This window comes from Hoplias malabaricus, chromosome 7 (genome assembly GCF_029633855.1).
Source record: "Hoplias malabaricus isolate fHopMal1 chromosome 7, fHopMal1.hap1, whole genome shotgun sequence".
NCBI classification, from domain to species: Eukaryota; Metazoa; Chordata; class Actinopteri; order Characiformes; family Erythrinidae; genus Hoplias; species Hoplias malabaricus.
Genome location: NC_089806.1, coordinates 11,279,059 through 11,299,947, shown reverse-complemented (window position 1 = coordinate 11,299,947; position 20,889 = coordinate 11,279,059). Strand labels below are relative to the sequence as shown.

The window sequence follows — 20,889 nt, the reverse complement described above, 5'->3', positions numbered from 1 at the left end:
AGACAAATCAACATTATAAAGCAATATCAAATGCTGTACGCTGTAAAAAATATTTCTGTTTTCATTTCTTACTACAGTGTCAGAGGCAAGGTATCAGATCTAGAGAATCATTAAAGTGTTACAGAAAGTGATTTGAAACTCTCACACAGGACTAATCCATAATCCTTAAAGCAGTTTTAAAGCATGACTGTAACAAACATGATAAAACTTTACTGAAAGGGTTTACTTGAGTGTGTTGTTAAAATTAAGACATTTTTATAGATTGTTAATGCTATTCTAATGTTACTCAACAGTGACTCACTCCTTGCTCTAACTCTGCTGGTGCAGTATGTCCACACTTGCAAAACATGATTGTTTGGTAAATTTCGTTTGAATAAGGTTGATTATTAACATATTGATTTGAGACACTTAAACCTGGAGGAGGACATATTTTTGTGGTAAGTTTCGCAAGCAGTCATTTAATAAAATTTCAGGGTGAACCACATTTATTCGTATTTTGTGAATGTTATGATTGTGACTGTGACTTTTATTATTTTGGTTTCTCAGCAATGACAACAGATTTAAGGCTGAGATCCATTCCCAATGCTGGAAATAGTAAACTCCTCAAAACCACCAAGGCGCAAGCCAGAATGCACTTATGATATTGACAAATAAACAAGGTTTGTAGGATCCCAGATGAAGATTATGGGTTCAAACCCTCTGGTAAACACAGTGTGACCTCTGCTCTATGTCCTTGTTAGGACAATGATTGACTGATGAGTGAGACCTATTTGTTTTATTGACATGGCCTGAAAGACTCAGGACCTGCAGTAAGATCATCGCAGCGCTGCACCCTCGGTGCTGCAACATGGACGCCTGCAAAACTCAGCTTTTGCTCTGCGTTATCCTTTGTGCAGGTGAGCTTCAATATCAACAGAATACCTCACCATCATAACCTTCATTCTTTTCATTTAGAAAAAATGCTATGTTTTACATTGTCTCAAATAATTCAATCAAAGCAGAATAATCCACAATGAATGGCAATTAAGTTAAATTCAAAACTTATTTCCTCCTTCTTTTGTAAAGTTTTTCAGCACAAATTTATAGGCTGAAATACCTTTTGAGTGCACACTGTATATTAATACTTCTGTCATCAACAGGTTTATTGACAGAGCAGACTGTGAGTGCAGGTAAGAGATAACAATGTTTACACATTTCACATTTTCAACATTATTTTTAAATGCTGAATAAATATAACATACATATTTTCGTTCATGCATTTTTATTCTTAGAGTCTTACACACACAGACACACACACATATATATATATATATATATATATATATATATATATATATATATATATATATATATATATATATAATATATATATAATTTTATTAACATTATATATTTATATATATATATATATATATAAACTTAAAAATATGTAAAATGTATAAAAATATATAAAATGTAAAATCTTATTTAGGTCCAAACTGCAGAAAACATAACTAAACATAAAGAAACCTCTGTGTCCTTGGTATTTCACGTGCACTTTATTGTGTCGTTGTTTGTCCGATTGTAGTATGAGTGTAATAATTGCTCTGTGATTTCACATCTGTATTGTTTTTATCCCACACAGATGTTCTGGACTCATACACTAAAACAGATGGTGCTTGGCTCCTCACTTTGCTAAAAAGCCAGTACTCTGTAAAATCAGTGGAGGACTGTGCTGTTAAATGCGATACAGAGACACTGTTCACATGCAGGTAAGGTACTGTATTTAACGAGTGGCTTAGTGAAGTGGGTAATGTATCTACCCTCCACATGGTACACCATGGATTGGCTCCTTGCTTTGGCAGAAACACAACACTGCACTAATCTGAGTCCTAAGAAAAGACTCCAAAAACTGCATAAGTGCTCCTCTGGTACATGATTAAAGTTGTGTTTAAGAGCGTGTTCCAAATGTTGTCACTGTAAATATAAAAGTACATGCTGAACCTTGTTTGTAGCACTGGTCTCTGGTGGTAACCCAATTTCCTCTGCTCTAATGCATCTTGCAGGTCCTTTATGTACATTGAAAAAGATCGAGACTGTATAACGGTGCCAGCCAACTCTAAGATAGAGCCAGTGCTTCGCAGAACGGGTATGGTCCTGTTTGAGAAGAAAGGTAAGGACTTGAGTTTTATTTTATTCAGATAATTGTTCACATTCTTAGATTTTTATTTGGAACATTAAACAATCAAACCATGAAGAACGTTATCTAAACATTTCCCGGCCAGTCTGGCATTGCATAAGTGTCCCGGGTTCCTGTCAACAGTGGTTTAACATCATCTTTCAGTCTGCCGTCACTTCTTCATTTTATTTTATTCGGATAATTGTTCACATTCTTATATTTTTATTTGGAACATTAGTCATTTCTAAACCATAACACACTGACTGAGCTCATCAAATTCATCTCAGTAGTTCAACTAATTGCAAGGATTTTTATCTTTTATCTTTCCATTTGCACTTTTGTGTCCATCAGTTAATATATAATCTCCCCACAAGCAGAATGCAGTTTGATCTGCAAGACTAAACAAAGTCAAAAGGTGAAGAACGTTATCTAAACATTTCCCGGCCAGTCTGGCATTGCATAAGTGTCCCGGGTTCCTGTCAACAGTGGTTTAACATCATCTTTCAGTCTGCTGTCACTTCTTCAGAGCTCTCCTCTCTTTTCTCTGATGAGCTACAGTTACATTCACAGTGCTACACAGTGGCAATCTACAGTTCTAACTGTTGATAATATAATAACCTGCAAATAATGTGAGAGCGGTTCCCCTGAAAGGTGTTTTAGGAAATCAAAAAAAGTTCTTGTAAGGCATCATGAAAAAAATGTTGTGTCCCCATTTTATTAAGAACATTATTTATTTATTAAGTATTGATATGATTCAGGCGGCATAGTGGTGCAGCAGGTGGTGTCCCGCTCCGGGTGACTGTCTGTGAGGAGTGTGGTGTGTTCTCCTTGTGTCCGCGTGGGTTTCCTCCGGGTGACTGTCTATGAGGAGTGTGGTGTGTTCTCCCTGTGTCTGCGTGGGTTTCCTCCGGGTGACTGTCTGTGAGGAGTGTGGTGTGTTCTCCCTGTGTCTGCTTGGGTTTCCTCTGGGTGACTGTCTGTGAGGAGTGTGGTGTGTTCTCCCTGTGTCTGTGTGGGTTTCCTCCGGGTGACTGTCTATGACGAGTGTGGTGTGTTCTCCTTGTGGCCGCATGGGTTTCCTACGGGTGACTGTCTGTGAGGAGTTTGGTGTGTTCTCCCTGTGTTTGCGTGGGTTTCCTCCGGGTGATTGTATATATGTATATATTAGTGTAGCATGATGCGTTTGATTTACTTTACCTTACTTCATGCCTCTTGCTCATGCCCACATCATGATGATGATGTTGAAAAGGTATATTGATATATCGTGTCCTTTGCTCCAGTGTCCTCATGAGTGTAAAACGTACCCCCTCTAACGTTCATTTTCCTCTCATTCAGCATATTTACTGGAGTGTGTCATTGGCACTGGCACTGACTACAGAGGGACAAAGACCAAGACAAAATCGGGGATACTTTGTCAGCGGTGGGAGGGTACATACCCTCATATACCAAAGTATGTGTAAAGTTATAAATGAGGATTTGTATATATTTATTTTCCAGATTTTTTTTAGCAGGATTACCTCACCATGTGTGTGATATGCTTTATTCTGCCTGACAGCATCACCCCAAGGACTCATCCAAAAGCAGATCTGGAGTCTAATTACTGTAGAAACCCTGATGGAGACAAGGGAGGGCCCTGGTGTTACACTATGGATGAAAAAAAGCGATGGGAAAACTGTGACATCCAGGACTGTACAGGTACAGGAACCACCCAATTTCTACACAGTGTAGTCCACCTATTTATCATCTTCTGATGTGTGTTCTTCTTCATCTACAGAGGAATGCATGCACTGCAGTGGAGAGGAATACAGAGGCAAGGTCTCCACCACCGAGAGCGGTCTGGCCTGCCAGCGCTGGGACTCCCAGAAACCACATAATCATGGATATATCCCTTCGGTGTAAGCAGTCAGGCTTTATACTGCCTTGGTGAAGTAGACCTTCTCTGCACACTTTAGTGTTTTTGTCTGTTTTACCAACCCCATTTCAACTTGTTGGCTTAGATCAGGTATATCACAGCAGGACACAGTCTATATTACCACTGTCCAAGCTTGTTTACATTATTAAATGTATTTACTTTAACTTTCCATTTAATGCCATTCAGCTGCCATTTTGAGATATCTTCTTTTTTTCAGAAAGCGCAGATATGCAGTTGTTGTGTCTTGTTTTGTGTTGTGTAGCCTTCCTGAGAAGTACCTGGAAGAGAACTACTGCAGAAACCCTGATGGCGAGCCCAGACCTTGGTGTTTCACAGAGAGTCCAGCCAAACGCTGGGAGTTCTGCTCCATTCCTCGCTGCAGTGAGCACCTTTTCTCCACTTTAGCTCAGACCAGTTGAACGGTACACTGTACATACAATGTGGCTATTTCTTTCCACACAGCATCTCCACCACCTACCACCGTGCCTCAGCTGACATGCACCACTGGAGACGGCAACAATTACAGAGGCACAGTCTCTGTGACAGAATCAGGAAAAACCTGCCAGACCTGGGCATCTCAGGTCCCTCAGAAACACTCGAGAACACCAGACAATTACCCCTGCAAGTGAGTTAATGGCTCTATAAACAATCACCACATTTGGGACTGGAATGCAGTATTAAATTCATTGTTACAGTAGAACAAAGCAAGCATAGCATAAATCATACTCTCTACCAGAAGAGTTTTATAGTTAACATTGATATGTGCGTCTGCTCCAGAGGTCTTGACCAGAACTACTGCAGAAACCCAGACAATGAGAGAAAACCCTGGTGTTACACAACTGATCCAGGCACCCGCTGGGAGTACTGTAACGTGTCGATCTGTGGAGATGAGCCCCATCCCGGTCAGTTGTCCAGTACAGGTTTTTGTGTTTTGTGTCTTTTGTCTTCTGGCTCTAGCACTTTCACTAAAGTGTGTTTGACTGTGTTTCTCAGCTGATTGACCAGATAAACATTACTGTGTAAGCATGATGCATTTCTAATGCAATGCTGTCTTCTCAGATGCGCCCATTATTGCTCCGAATGAGGACTGTTATGAAGGAGATGGCAGCACATATCGAGGAGTGACGTCAGAGACCATCACTGGAAAGAAATGCCAGTTCTGGAGCTCTATGCAGCCTCATATGCACAAGAAGACACCTCAGGTGTACCCCACTGCGTAAGACAACACAAGCTGATTTACTGAATTACATTTAACAAGTTCAGATTGGAGGCGGCACGGTGGCGCAGCAGGTAGTGTCGCAGTCACACAGCTCCAGGGACCTCGCTCCGGGTGACTGTCTGTGAGGAGTTAATGTGTTCTCCCTGTGTCCGCGTGGGTTTCCTCCGGGTGCTCCGGTTTCCTCCCACAGTCCAAAAACACACGTTGCAAGTGGATTGGCGACTCAAAAATGTCCGTGTGTGTGTGTGTGTGTTACCCTGTGAAGGACTGGCGCCCCCTCCAAGGTGTATTCTCGCCTTGCGCCCAATGATTCCAGGTAGGCTCTGGACCCACCGCGACCCTGTATTGGATAAGGGTTACAGATAATGAATGAATGAATGAAGTTCAGATTGGACATGTGGCTGAAATAAGGAGAAACTCTATGACTATGAGCTAGTGACAGTAAGAAGAGTAGTCTTCCATTTTAGCATTAGCATTTTCATTTCTTGCCCTTTAATTTCCATCTTCCTTATGCAGGTAGATTATCTTATTATTAGTCTCCTGAAAATACACTGGGTCCAGAGGTGAATCGTTTTTGCCTCTGTATGCCACCAAAATATTTGAAATTGAGAAATTAAAAATTGATTTAATTTGGTTTTATCCAAAGCACCACATTAATCATTTCATCCAAAAACTTCTGGACATGACTGTGTATTCCGAATAAGAAATAACATTTATATAACATTTCTTTATACTAGAAATTAAATACAGTACATGAACGATGGTCTCTGATATTTGCACAGTATTCCTCATACATCTAGTAAGTGTAAAATGCTACATATTATTTACTGTACACTTTATTTAAAGTACTAAAAACAGTTTAATATTATACATTTTATAGAGTTTTTATACAGTTAATAAAGCAGGTGTCTAGAAGGGAACCATGTTCAAAGGAAAGTTGTAACACAAAGTTAAACAGCATATTGTTAATCCCTTTTCTCCAACTCTCAGAGACTTGCGGAGGAACTTGTGCAGGAATCCTGATGGTGACCGAGCTCCTTGGTGTTACACCACTGACCCCTCAGTGCGCTGGGAGTACTGCAGGATTGACCGTTGTTCCAGCCAAACCACCTTAGTGACTTCTCGACCTCCTACCAGACCTTCCGCCGCTCCATCAATTGTCCCTCCGCCCCGAACCACAGCTGCAACACAGAAAGGTCTACCTTCTTCTAAAAACCTTCTGTTGTGCAGACACCTAGCTCAGATCTGATCTTCCACAATATCCAATTTGAACAGGACTATGTAGCATGGTCTTAGAGGCAAAAATGAAAAACATAAAATCTAACACCTATTTCCAGTTGGATTCACACCACATTGGTAGTGGTTTTATATCTGAATCATATTATATCTCACATGAACTTTGTTTTTACCACCCTTATTGTACTTAGTGTAACTACAATCTGACCACACAAATTAGAATAATCCACTTGTAACATGCCATGTGAACACTGTCTAAAAATCTGATTTAAGAAACAAACCAGTTTTGTCCTGTAATATGAAAAAAATCCCAGGAGCAAAGTGAACAAAGCCCTACTCTCTTGTGTGTCTCGCGTTTTGATCCAACTTGTGCTTTCATGTTTAACTTATGCCTTTGACTCAAGACTGTAAGGAAGGAAATGGCTTCACCTACCGGGGTCCGACATCTAAGACCATCACAGGAGTGACCTGTCAAGCTTGGGCCGCCCAGACCCCCCACGTTTCTAACTTCAGTCCTCTAACACACCGAGACAAGGGCTTGGAGTCCAATGTAGGTCACAGAGTTTGTTAAAGGGATGGTGATTAGACAGTCACTAGTTTTCACTATTAATAACGTGCTTTTGTTCGAATGACTCTGATTGGCTAGGAATGCAGAAATCCCGATAATGACATCAATGGGCCTTGGTGTTACACTACAGACCCTAGTAAGAAGTGGGACTACTGTCAAATCCCAGACTGTGGTATGTGGTCTATCTCTTTTATAGTTACTGAGCAGTTCTCCCTCATGAGAGACTGTATTGAACACCTTCTAACTACACAACTCACATTTCAGTTTCAAAGTTGTTACTGAGCCATTTATAGCAGTTAGTGATAAAGAAGCTGGAAAATGCGATTTTATTACTGTGTTTCAGTATCAGACACTGACCTGAGTTGTGGACAGCCGCTAGTGAAACCAAGGCGCTGCTTTGGTCGGATTGTCGGTGGATGTGTCTCTAAGCCTCACTCCTGGCCTTGGCAGATCAGCCTTAGAACCAGGTATAAAACTGCCACCTTAAACATTGTGTGTGCCACCTTTTGTGTGTGTGCTCAATACCTATAGTGTGTGTGTGTTTGTGTGTGTGTGCTCAGTTCCTATAGTGTGTGTGTGTGTGTGTGTGTGTGTGTGTGTGTGTGCTCAATACCTATAGTGTGTGTGTGTGTGTGTGTGTGTGTGTTAAGCTTGCTGATTTTTAAGTGTGTGTTCACTGCTACACATATTAGGCCACTTACAAATACTTTGTTTTCTTTTATAATATATACAAGAATATACAATAATATGTACAAGAAATGCCATTGCCATATTATGATAAATACAAACTTATTATACAGTAATCAGATGTTTTTTTTTTCAATAAATTTGCTATGTGCAAAATTGTTAAAAATTAATATAGAGCATTTTGAGAAACTGTGGCTTTGTTTCACAGCTCTGGTGTTCATTTCTGTGGTGGAACATTAATCGACAAGCAGTGGGTTCTGACAGCAGCCCACTGCCTGGAGCGGTGAGTCACAGCTTGTGTCTTCTTCACTGAAAGTTTTATTGTTCTAAAATTCAGTTTGCTGATATTTCCCCAACTGTGTAAATGATGAACACCTCTATCTCCAGTTCCACTAGACCTTCTGCCTACAAAGTGCTTCTGGGAATCCATACAGAGGTAGCAACTGAATCCTCCAAACAGGTCAGAGACTTGGAAAAGATTGTGATGGGACCAACAGGAACAGATATCGCACTTCTCAAGCTAGACCGGTGAGAATGCATGTCATAGGATGGTCTTCACTGTAGGACATTAATTGTTGGAATTTAATCTTGATTGTTGAGGCTAAAAGAACATTGCTCAGTGTAACTGATAACTCATTAAAACATTAAAAAGGTGCTACTTCTGCTATTCCTCATACACAATAGAGTTATTTCCCACAGTCATATCTGACAAACAGGATTATACAAAGAAAGTGGTCAGTGGCGATTTCTGCCAAATCTCTCAGGAGGGAGCAATTGTTGTGATAACTTCTAAGGTGTTTACTGGACAAATTAAGAGCTAAGCATCTAGAAAACTGGCACGCCGCACTGTACAAATTAATCAGGAATCTAACTTGACAGTGTTATCTAACATGGAAGAGTTTTATTTCTTTGGTCACCTCATGTATAAATACCACCAGTAACCACTAGATTCATAAAGTTTCCTCTTTATCTACATACTGTACAGTATTTGTGGAGAGCTTTATCTTGGAGTTCAAAGTAACGTAAAAGGCATATAAAAATTTTACTAAAATTACTTACCACTAGAGCAAATCATCAGTCAACTGTGGTCATAAACATGGTGGCATTTTTATTTCTGACTGTGAGCACGTTTGCTCACAAACCACCACAGTGCATTCAATAATAAAAACACCATGGAGTTTTCATACATAGTGATAAAAACCATTGTGAAACACAGAAAGCTGATGTAATATTTTTTAGATATTAGGTGATTTTTTTTTGTAAGTCAGGGATTAGCAAAAGTTCACTGAACACTGAAGAATCTCGACAAAATATTTCAAACTCCTTGCCATCCAGTTGATCTCAGATTGTAGAAAATGTCCGAATTATAACTTTGATTTAAAAAATCCCTGTTTTGCAAATCAACAATAAAGACTCTCTCTCTTACCTCAGGCCTGCACTGATAAATGACAAGGTGCTGCCAGCATGTTTGCCTGAGAAAGACTACATTGTCCCAAGTGGAACTGAGTGCTATGTGACAGGATGGGGAGAAACACAAGGTATGTTACATAAGAACCTATGGCTATATGTAGGCCTTTATTTATATGTTTTTGTCATTCATAACTAATGTGGTAGTGGTAGTAGTGGTTCCCAAACTTTTTCTGCTGTGCCCCCCTTTTGTAGATGATAAAATTTTCCTGCCCTCGTTTCACCTGCAAAAAACACCTGTTTTTTTTTATTTAAAACAATATTCATGCTGCAAAAACCAAAGTATATACTTATATTACTATAAAACCTGTTCATTCTACTGCAGTACACCCTCACCCTTTAACAGTGAAGTTTTGAAGAATGTTTCAATGGCTCACACATGTAAGTGGATCTTAGGGAGAAATATAAAGGAAAATACAGAGTGTTGTTTCAGCTGTTGCTAGGTCCACTGATGATCTGCACATTAGTCCAGGCACAGGTCTTACCCCAGATGCCCTTCCTGACCCTCCCACTTCATGTGGGCTTGGGACTAGCACTTGGGACTAGGTGAAAATAATAAAAAATATCAGCAATGCTCAGTACACACAGATAGCGGGGCAAATACACACACGGCAGTTTAAACGACAGAAAGCTACTCTCACCCACTACAGTGCAGGAGCCCTTCTTATATAAAACACACGTAAATAGATATAGGGTCATTCAGAGTAAGAATTTATTGATGATAAATGATTATGAACACTCGCTCAAACACAGTCTCTCCTTTGCTCTGAACAGTTTTATGCCACTCTCTCCCTCGCTTTCTAAATCAAACCCGGTGCTGCACTAATTAGCGCCCCTCTAGAAACCATTCATGTGGAACTAGCAGTAAATCTTTGATAAAAATATAAATGAACTACAACTAATATACTTAAAACATCAGATTAAAAAGTACAGAAATGTACAAATGCTGAAGAAAAGGCTTGTCCTATAATAAACCATGATAAAAATAATTAGTTTTGTATGAATTTGCTTAAATTTTAAAAAGAAAAAAATATCAGTTATTAATATCGATATTGGCTACTCCAAGGTCCTAATGATTGGTGCATACCTACTTTAATATCTACTTTAAAGGCAATATCAGTGATTGTGGGGAAGTGCAGTTCTCTTTGGTTTATTGAGAAGCTCATAGTAGTTTAAGGTGGAATGTATGTTTGAGGGGAAAAAGTATGTTATTTGTACATGGCTGAAGTTAAAGTGCTTTGTATTCATTTGCTGTTTCAATTACCACAGAAACTTGTTTGTAACTAGTTATTTCGTTTTTTAGCACTTTTTTTCATGCAGTTTGCAGTCCCCCAAATGTAGAGTCAGTTTGTTTACTGAGACCAGGGTTTCGTAAAACATTTAGACTAGTTTTCAGCACACAAACAGTCTGGAGAGAAGCAGATGGTAAAACATGTTCTGAATTTTCTAAAAGTGTTTTTTGATTACAATCGTGTATGTTGTTTATAATATTTACAAGTTTACAAAATATATATTTAGAGAATTGTTCTTAAAAATGTTCTTTAGGGTTGTGAATTTTGGCACAAAGAATGCTTTTTTACTCCTTTATTCATGAGATTTAATGTTTTCTATGAATCTAATATTAGTTACTCTTTCTCTCTTTCTGTGTTGCTCTTATTTTCTTTTCTCTGTTGATGTGTTTTTCAGGAACGGGTGGGTCAGGTATTTTGAAGGAGACTGGATTTCCAGTTATTGAAAACAAAGTATGTAACCGTCCAGCGTACCTGAACAACCGGGTGCAGGACCATGAGATGTGTGCAGGAAACATAGAGGGAGGAACCGACAGCTGTCAGGTAAGTATTTAAATAATAATAATAATGATAACTATATATCTACTTCGCTCACTCTCATGTGCTCACACTCATCCACTGATTCAGTCTCACATCTAGCAACTCAAACACTCTTTCACTCACTCACCTACAAACTCACTTCAACAAACAAAATGCCCCGTCCCTGGTCTGTGGCACTTAATGTGACCAAGAAACCCGTACTAATGCAGGAAAAGAAATTTGACTAACGCATAAATGGACCAATCAGGACAATCTGCTGTTTTGACATGATGTGTGGAGGCAGTCTTTCACACTGGACCAGTAGCAGAGCCAATACAAACAATACATGGAAGTGTGTATATGCGGAGGAACAAGCAGCCAATCAGGATGCAGTTGGCAGAATCCTGACAGTGAGTTCAGATTAGTGCACTGAAGGTATCAGTCTCTCTATCAACCAGTGGGTGGACTGTCTGTGGCTGAGTGACTAGTACACACAGAGCCTTTGGTGCATTATGAGACAGTGCTACACATTAATGACACTGTGCCCATGTTTATACAAAACATACACTGAAATAAAATATAATAAATATTTCAGTATTTCATTTATTTAAATGTATGAAACTATGATTCATATTTAACACCTCTCTTTTTGTCTCTCTTTGTCAAAGGGCGACAGTGGAGGTCCCTTGGTATGTTCCTCTCAGAACACATTTGTTCTACAGGGGGTAACTTCTTGGGGACTTGGTTGTGCTAACGCCATGAAGCCTGGAGTATACGCCAGAGTCTCCAAGTTTGTTGACTGGATTGATAAATCGATTAAAGCAGGTCGTTGAGTGCACACTGACACCCAGACATCGATGTTTCCCCTTTAGTGAACTGTTTGATACCTTCACGGAATTTGGCAGACAATGTTATCCAGGGTGGTTCATGTTTCTCCTCATTTTACACATGTAGGCTAATGTAGTGTTAAGAGTCTTGCCTGAGGACCCTTGCTGGAGTGGCATGGTGTACTTGTCTAAGCAGAGAACTGAACCCTAGTCTTCTGTAAGAAGAGCAATCCACTCTGTTTCTCTGTAGTTTATTTTTTAAAATCTAATGATGATAATGATGTCTAAAATCTGCATTCTGGTTAATGACAGTAACAACAATGATATTTCTAGTGAATTTCCCAAGAGAAGAAGCAATTAAACATGAAGAAACACTTATCTTCTGCAATGTTTTTATTCGCTCTGAATGCATCACAAAAACGGGTCAATGTTCATATTTGTAATTTTATAACTATCACAAACACTCCACTTGAACAATACATAGTCCACAGAATACAAACTTTACACCTATCAACACACAATAGAATATAAAATAAAGATCCTCCATATAATCCTTGTAGGGGGGTGCGGCTGTTCTGGAAACAGATTTACATGCTACAGAAGAAAGAACTGGTGGGAAAGATGTTAGCGAGCAGCACTTCTGCTTATTCTTTTGTACTGACTTGTACTTACACTTCAAGGTTCATCTTTTAAAGTTATTCAAGCTTTTTAATAGGTCATGCATCATTGTTTGTTTCTGCATCAGAATAATAGACACCATATTCCAAAACGTGGTAGACATTATTTTAAAAAAGGAGTCTTTTATGGAAGCAAACCTGTCTCATCAGACTTTGAAATATTACCAACTTTGAATTTGTATCACTGAATTTTTTTGCACTGAAATTATCTGAATTTTGCTGCTTTTGAATTTAAGTCTTCAGATTTCCACCTCTGAATATTTTGCTTCACAATTACGCATCTGAATATAATTGCTCTTGAATTTAAAAACACGTTTTCACTGTTATTTAAGGTTAATAAATTCAGATTTAAAATATAACTTTAAAAATTCAAACAGTATATTTTGAAGTTGCTCAAATTCGATAGGCCAAATTCAGATGCCAAAATACGAATTAAAAAATTAAGAGTACACATCCGGGATACCAAGGATAAGCAATCGATTCTGTCTCCAATCGAACCAACATCCAGGTGCAGTAGTTGCATTCTGTCGCCGCTAGGTGGCAAAATACGAACACAACTTCCATACCGTGGGAAAAACTACACGTTTAGCTTCCTTCCGCGGATATTATCTCTTTATTATTGAAGTGTCTCAAAAATCTGAAAGGCTCACTAAAGACACAATATAACAGACTATTGATACCCTGAAGATTTTGCTGATTAAGATCCTGAAGTGTCTCAAAAATCTGAAAAACTCACTGAAGACACTATATGAAGACTTCACAGCGCGAGGGGACGTAATTTGTATCGCCAACCGTCCAGTATTCTGACCATAAAAACCCCGTGCTGCTCTTAACCGATTCGGTACGCGTTTTATTCCGCACTTTGAAGGTTAGACTGTTAAGAAAAATGATTTGTTTGAGAAGCTCCACAGCTCTCAGCCGGAGTGAGGAGGGAGAGACACTCCACAACTCCTAACGAGAACGCGCTTTATGGATCGTCACTTTTATTTCGCCAATCAGCAGCCAGAGATAGATGACCGTCATGCAGTGCTGCAGCCAATGGAGTCACAGTTCCTCCTACAGGGGTTTGATTTCGGCTGAGAGCAGCAGGTCTACATCTGTCTCATCAGACTTTGAAATATTACCACCTTTGAATTTGTAGCACTGATTTTTTTTTTGCACTGAAATTATGCATCTGAATATAATTGCTCTTGAATAGAACAAGAAACAAAAAAAAAGTTCAAGCTAAAATAAATTCAAACAATATATTTCGAAGGTACTCAAATTCGGTAGACGACGTTCAGATACACATCCGGGACACCAAGGATGAGCAATCGATCCATTCCAATTTTCTGTTTCACCTTAAATACTGCACTAGTTGCATTCTGTCGCCGCTAGATGGCGACATACGAACACAACTTCCATACCGTGGAAAAACTACACGTTTAGCTTCCTTCCGCGGATATTATCTGAAAGTCTCACCAAAGACACAATATAACAGACTATTGATATCCTGAAGATGAAGAAAATTTTTGTAATGGCCCTGTGAACACAGCATGTGATATAACAGAATGTGAAAACATAAACTGTGGGGATACAATCATGTGAAAATTAGAACACCCCATTAAAGCCTTTGTCTTTTTAAATATATGTACATTTGACTTTCATTTGAACAGCACTAAGAAATGGAGCTTATACAAATAAAACTGAAAAAAATACTTATAAACATGGGTTGTACAATGTAAATTAACCTTTACAATTAACATTACAAATAATCTCTACAGTAAAATTTCTTCATCTTCAGGATATCAATAGTCTGTTATTGTAGTCTTTAGTGAGACTTTCAGATTTTTGAGACACTTTGAAAAGAAATATAATATCCGCGGAAGAAAGCTAAACGTATAGTTTTTCCACGGTATGGAAGTTGTGTTCGTATTTGTCTCCATCTAGCGGCGACAGAATGCAACTACTGCATCATTTAAGGTGAAAGAGAAAATCTAAATGAATCGATTGCTCATCCTTGGTGTCCCGGATGTGTATCTGAATTGTTTTGTAAATCGTACTTTGGAGCTCCGTTCAGTCAGCAACAATAAGCAACAATATGTCACCGGAAATAGCTTTTTTTTTTTGCATTTCTACTGTATTTCCATTTCAAAATAAAAGACAGGCATCCTTGTGTCATCTTATGACAAAAAAAAAATTTAATGATTTTTTTAACCTGAAAATCTTTACAAATTTTTACTATATATTTTACTATATATTTAGTATATATACTATAGTATATATATATATATATATATATATATATATATATATATATATATATATATATACACAGACAAAAGTACATTAAAGCAGTTGACTTGGTACAAAAAATTGTAATTGTTTATAATACACACACACACACACACACACACACGCACACACACTTTATCTATGCAATCCGTGCGGATGTGGGAAATGAATTAATAAAATCAATTCAGAAATTTTTCTGCATGTTTCTATTACTTACATTATTATTATATTATTATTATTATTATTTTTATTCTTAATTAAGGAAGGTTTTTTTTACACTTAGGACAAGGGGGAGTATACAGAATGATAAAACTACATAAAGGATTATGTACATGGATTTAAATATTTTATATTTTAAAATGTTCTAAGTATCTTCATAGTTTGATGCCCAACATATATTCATGTATAGGGTAATATGGGCACCACACACATTACGGCCAACTACATTCACATCAATGAAGAATGGACAAAGTTTTACTGTAATACGGCCTAAACAATACCTTTTATACATTTAAACAAGTGTCACTGCACATGCAGGAGTCTCTTATACTATAGGCGTGACACACCATATGGTGTAATTCATTCACATATATAAGTGATGGACATAGTTTTAATGGAATACTGCCTAAACTATACATTGTGTCAACACAAACCTATAGTAAAATGAGTGTTTTTTTTTTCTTGGTTTGAGCCCTGGATGTCTGTGAGGAGTTGTGTGGTTTGTTCTCCCTGTGTCCACTTAGGTTTCCTCCGGTTGCTCCGGTTTCCACCCAAGGTCCAAAAACACACCTTGGTAGGTGGACTGGCAATTCAAACGTGCCCGTAGGTGTGAGTGTGTGTCGACTTGTGAAGGACTGGCGCCCCCTCCAGGGTGTGTTCCCACCTTGCAACCTGTGTTTCCGGTTAGGCTCTGGACACACTGCAACTCTGAACTGGATAAGTTCTTACAGACAATGAATCAATTAATTAATTGATATAATACAATACAATATAATATTATATAACATAATCAAAATCAGGCATTACGGTGGCGCAGCAGGTAATGTCGCAGTCACACAGCTCCAGGGGCTTTCCAGTTTGGTGTGTTCTCCCTGTGTCCGCTTGGGTTTCCTCTGAGTGTTCCGGTTTCCTTCCACAGTCCAAAAACACACGTTGGTAGGTGGATTGGCGACTTAAAAATTGTCCGTAGGTGTGAGTGAATGTGTGTGAGTGTGTGTTGCCCTGTGAAGGACTGGCGCCCCCTCCAGGGTGTATTCCCGCCTTGCGCCCAATGATTCCAGGTAGGCTCTGGACCCACCGCGACCCTGAACTGGATAAGGGCTTACAGATAATGTATGAATGAATGAATAATCAAAATCATATCATACCATTTTATCATTTCACTTTCACACTATTGGTGTAAAAAAGCTATTTCATGCATCATGAAATGTGCTGTAAATTGGGCTATAATGAGAGAGAGAGAGATACTAATATTATCAAATAATCAATTCAATAGTCTGCATACAAACATCTTAACAATTAAAAACAAACTTATTTCTCTGTACATGGACAAAAATAAAACATTTTATTGTTCATCATGTAATAAACATCATATGACAAGTCATGAAAATTGACATACATCATTTTATCTGTTTTGTGATGTAATTTATAATACTTCATATTTTCCATGTGTCCTTATGTTTGATTGGTTTACTAAATATAATTATGATAAAGGTCTAACAGAAGATCAAAGAAATATCAGGACATTTATGCATTTCTTGGATTTTAAGAAATCAAACTTCATTCCGGAGGTACTTAGAAATTCACTGTAATATGTTTTGATGGAGAAGTTCATACAACAGATAATCTCTCATTCGGTTATTGCAAAATGGAGTGGAATATTGAATAACACTGATTTTATAAAGAAGCATACATATAGACCACAGTTGCTACCATAAAGTTGTTTTCAAAACTGAGGGCACTTGTGATAAAATTCATATCGAGAAAACACATCTATAATTCTTCCATGTAATGCCAAATATTGGACAGCCGTACATTTTTGTGTTTTAGCAAGAACTTTAACAATTTCATGTTCATAAGATTTTTACCTTCACAATAATGTTTTTCTTGTCTGATGTTTTTGTTAAATTGAGAACAGCAGCCACCCAGTGTACAGAGCCTATATTAATTGGAATAACTATAATATTATATCTCCACCAATTTCTTTTAACCTCTGGAGCATCTGGCAGGACTTCTGACTTTATTTAACAAACTAAACGAAACAAACACAACTCGACTGGGGCATGAAACGAGCACGAGAATAACATGGGCTGCAAACGTACGAATAACACGAAGAACACATGAACCGTACGAAGAACAAGAAGAACAGAGAACAATCGAAACAGAGAACAATCGAAACAGAGAACAATCGAAACAGAGAACAACGAACAAGGAACAATGAACGACACCAGGAAGTGAGGGAAGGGGACTTAAATACGATAACAAACGAGATACACCTGAAACGGATCACAAGGGAAAAGACGAGGAGGCGGAACAAAGGCGGGGCATGAACATAAACAAAACAAAGCCATGTGCTGAGAAAGGAAAACAGACTAAACGGGACGTGAGTGTGACAACACCATTGACAGTACAGCCATTTTTACCTGCTTTGAAAACTTTAGCAAAGGGAAGCTTTTTATGGAAAGAGATAATGGCTTCAGTTTTGTAAATATTACAGCTAAACACTGAGAGCAGAGTTATTATTTTGGCTGGATAAATATTGCATTGCTCTGACACTACAAATAGTGTTTTGGGGCAATGAATGGTCATTTTTAATAATGGACACTGAAACTGTTCCTCCACATTTGTTACACTTGCTTATTTTGGAAAATGATGTAAGAGAATCATCAAGTCCTATAGATGTAATCAGGTTTGTGGGTAATATAAGGATTTTATGTGGTTTCTGCTATATATAACTGAATCTGCATTGCATTTGCAGCTGTATAATTACAAAACATGAATGTACATCAGATCATTTGATAAGAAATTCCCTGAAAGCATTTGTTCTACAAAGTTGTCCACGTTAAATTAAAACTATGTTCATCCTTTTTCAATGTGAATGAATTACACCATATGGTGTGTCACGCCTATAGTTTAAGAGACTCCTGCATGTGCAGTTATGCTTGTTCGATATAAAACTGCATGTTTTCAGAAAGAGGAGGGTCTGAAGAGTTCATTTCACTATGGGTTTGTGTTGACACAATGTATAGTTTAGGCAGTATTCCATTAAAACTATGTCCTGGAGAGGTGTAGTCTAGAACTCAGAGTTCTGAGTTCAGAGTGCGAAGAGTTTTAGAGAACTCCGGTTCCCTCCCACAGTCCAAAAACACATGTTGGTAGGTGGATTGGTGACTCAAAAGAGGTTCTAGGTGTCAGTGTGTGGGAATGTGTTAGTGTGTGTTGCCCCGTGAAGGACTGGCACTCCTTTCAGGGTGTGTTCCTGCCATGTGCTCAATGATTCTGGACCCACCCCGACCCTGTTCTGGATAATGGATGAACGAATAAAGAAGTAGTGATTAATACAAATGAGTGGCTACAATATAAGCAAAGTACATCACTTTATCAGCACAAGAATATTTTGTCCAATAAACCGTGTATCATGAACTCAATTACTTTGTAATATTTTTTTATTTCTAAATTATAAATGGAATGTGTGTCTCTTTAGTTAAATAGAGGAATGATGCAGAGACTGTACCTGATGAAGGTGGGGTACAGTTCAGTATTCACAAACACCACCATTTCAAAGGCCATAGTGATGCCCATTCGGCCAATACACGCCACTGTGGTTTTCAACCATAAGACACCTGCACAGAAATAAATGCACATCAAAAGTCAAGATTGGAGGACACTACCCAAACTCTCCGTACCTCTTTTATTATATTAATATCTGTGTCATTTGCCATTCCATTGTAAGAAAAGAAGCTGGGATCTCAGTGGAGCTGAACCCTAGCTACATTCTGGTGAGTAGCACTTACTCTCAGGGATGAAGGCAGTTATAAGGCAGGCGGCTCCGGACACTATGTTGGCCGCTGAGAACGGAAGGCGTCTGCCAATGCGCTCGATGGTGAAGAGAATGAGGAAAGCAGCAGGAAACTCCACTATTCCAGAGATGAGGAAGTCAAGGTAGACATTTCCTCCCAGTATTCCTAAACACATAATCAGACCCTGATAGACCACCGCGCTAGTGAACCTGGAGGAAAGGGAGATGTACATTTACTGGCCACTTTGTTAGAAACCTCTAACCACAGAAAGATCAGCAACTGTGGCACCAAGAGTGATCCACCACTCAGATAATATCCGCTCAACTGACCATCTACTGAGGGGTCATAGGATACTGATACACTGCACTGCAACACAAGGGCTACAGTCTGCAAATGTGCCTCTGAAACAGCAGGTGGAGCTGAAATACAGTGAGCAGTATGTAAAAATAAATGTGTTTGCGGATCTCATACTGACCAGTTGAAGCTGAGGATGAGGGTTTGCTTCCTCATGTTGGTGGTTCTGATCAAGTCCATGAAGAAGCCAATAGTAGAGTCTGCATTATCATCCTTCAGCGTCTGTGAGAAAATGAGTCAATACATGTCAATAAATACATATACTAAAGAAAGTGCAATTATCATTATGGATGTGACAGTGGTGCTGCAGGGAGCGGCACTGTTACATGCCAAATGTCTGTCCCCCCACCCCCACAAAATATATTTTGACTACTGCCTTGGTATACAAGCCCTCCGTTCAATGAGACGCATGAATGACAGTTGGAACAGTTGGAGTCATAATCTAGAAAAATGTGGGCGGTGTTAGAGAGTCACAAAACGTGGGAATAATAATAATATTAAGAAGAATATGACTTACTAGATGGGTAAAGTTTGCTAACACTTTTTGAGTTTTGCTTTTCAAAAGGTGAACTCAGATATATTTGTGAGCAGGAGTTCAGGGCGGTTTTGGAATGTGTATAAAGCCAAACCCCCTTGTTGGGCAGATGAATACAAAACGAAGGGTGGAGACGAGGTGAAAGTGAGAGCGAGTTTGTCTAATATGGCTTTGATTCCTAGGGCTGAAGGGAGGAGTTTGGCCATTGTCCTACTCCCAGAATTTTGTTCTTACATAATTTCAGTTACAGTAAGTGATTTGAAACTCTCACACAGGACTGATCCATAATCCTTAAAGCAGTTTTAAAGCATGACTGTAACAAACATAATAAAACTTTACTGAAAGGGTTTACTTGAGTGTGTTGTTAAAATTAAGACATTTTTATAGATTGTTAATGCTATTCTAATGTTACTCAACAGTGACTCACTCCTTGCTCTAACTCTGCTGGTGCAGTATGTCCACACTTGCAAAACATGATTGTTTGGTAAATTTCGTTTGAATAAGGTTGATTATTAACATATTGATTTGAGACACTTAAACCTGGAGGAGGACATATTTTTGTGGTAAGTTTCGCAAACAGTCATTTAACAACATTTCAGGTTCAACCACATTTGTTCGTATTTTGTGAATGTTATGATTGTGACTGTGACTTTTATTATTTTGGTTTCTCAGCAATGACAACAGATTTAAGGCTGAGATCCATTCCCAATGCTGGAAATAGTAAACTCCTCAAAACCACCAAGGCGCCAGCCAGAATGCACTTATGATATTGACAAATAAACAAGGTTTGTAGGATCCCAGATGAAGATTATGGGTTCAAACCCTCTGGTAAACACAGTGTGACCTCTGCTCTATGTCCTTGTTAGGACAATGATTGCCTGATGAGTGAGACCTATTTGTTTTATTGACATGGCCTAAAAGACTCAGGACCTGCAGCAAGATCATCGCAGCGCTGCACCCTCGGTGCTGCAACATGGACGCCTGCAAAACTCAGCTTTTGCTCTGCATTATCCTTTGTGCAGGTGAGCTTCAATATCAACAGAATATCTCACCATCATAACCTTCATTCTTTTCATTTAGAAAAAATGCTATGTTTTACATTGTCTCAAATAATTCAATCAAAGCAGAATAATCCACAATGAATGGCT

The 20,889-nt window shown here is 38.6% G+C and overlaps 2 protein-coding genes and 1 pseudogene across 2 annotated transcripts; 2 read left to right on the top strand and 1 right to left on the bottom strand.

The window, feature by feature from the left end:
• Window positions 1–794: 794 nt before the first annotated feature.
• LOC136702100 (plasminogen-like) lies at window positions 795–12,252 on the top strand. The gene is made up of 20 exons (XM_066676984.1): window positions 795–896; window positions 1,140–1,169; window positions 1,625–1,751; window positions 2,046–2,152; window positions 3,494–3,608; window positions 3,714–3,853; window positions 3,933–4,053; window positions 4,333–4,451; window positions 4,533–4,695; window positions 4,848–4,972; window positions 5,130–5,286; window positions 6,280–6,485; window positions 6,930–7,075; window positions 7,172–7,265; window positions 7,437–7,560; window positions 7,989–8,063; window positions 8,168–8,308; window positions 9,212–9,318; window positions 10,934–11,079; window positions 11,724–12,252. Exons 1-20 carry the CDS (start codon window positions 848–850, stop codon window positions 11,886–11,888), a joined length of 2,457 nt encoding a protein of 818 aa, XP_066533081.1. The 5' UTR covers window positions 795–847; the 3' UTR covers window positions 11,889–12,252.
• A 1,566-nt stretch (window positions 12,253–13,818) lies between these two features.
• Window positions 13,819–20,716, bottom strand: LOC136702029 (solute carrier family 22 member 3-like). Its single transcript, XM_066676848.1, has 6 exons — window positions 20,564–20,716; window positions 19,328–19,428; window positions 18,847–19,061; window positions 18,567–18,675; window positions 14,021–14,081; window positions 13,819–13,932 (listed from the first exon to the last, which is right to left on the bottom strand). Exons 1-6 carry the CDS (start codon window positions 20,714–20,716, stop codon window positions 13,819–13,821), a joined length of 753 nt encoding a protein of 250 aa, XP_066532945.1.
• LOC136702028 (plasminogen-like) overlaps window positions 20,437–20,889 on the top strand; it is a 34,185-nt pseudogene continuing 33,732 nt past the window's right edge.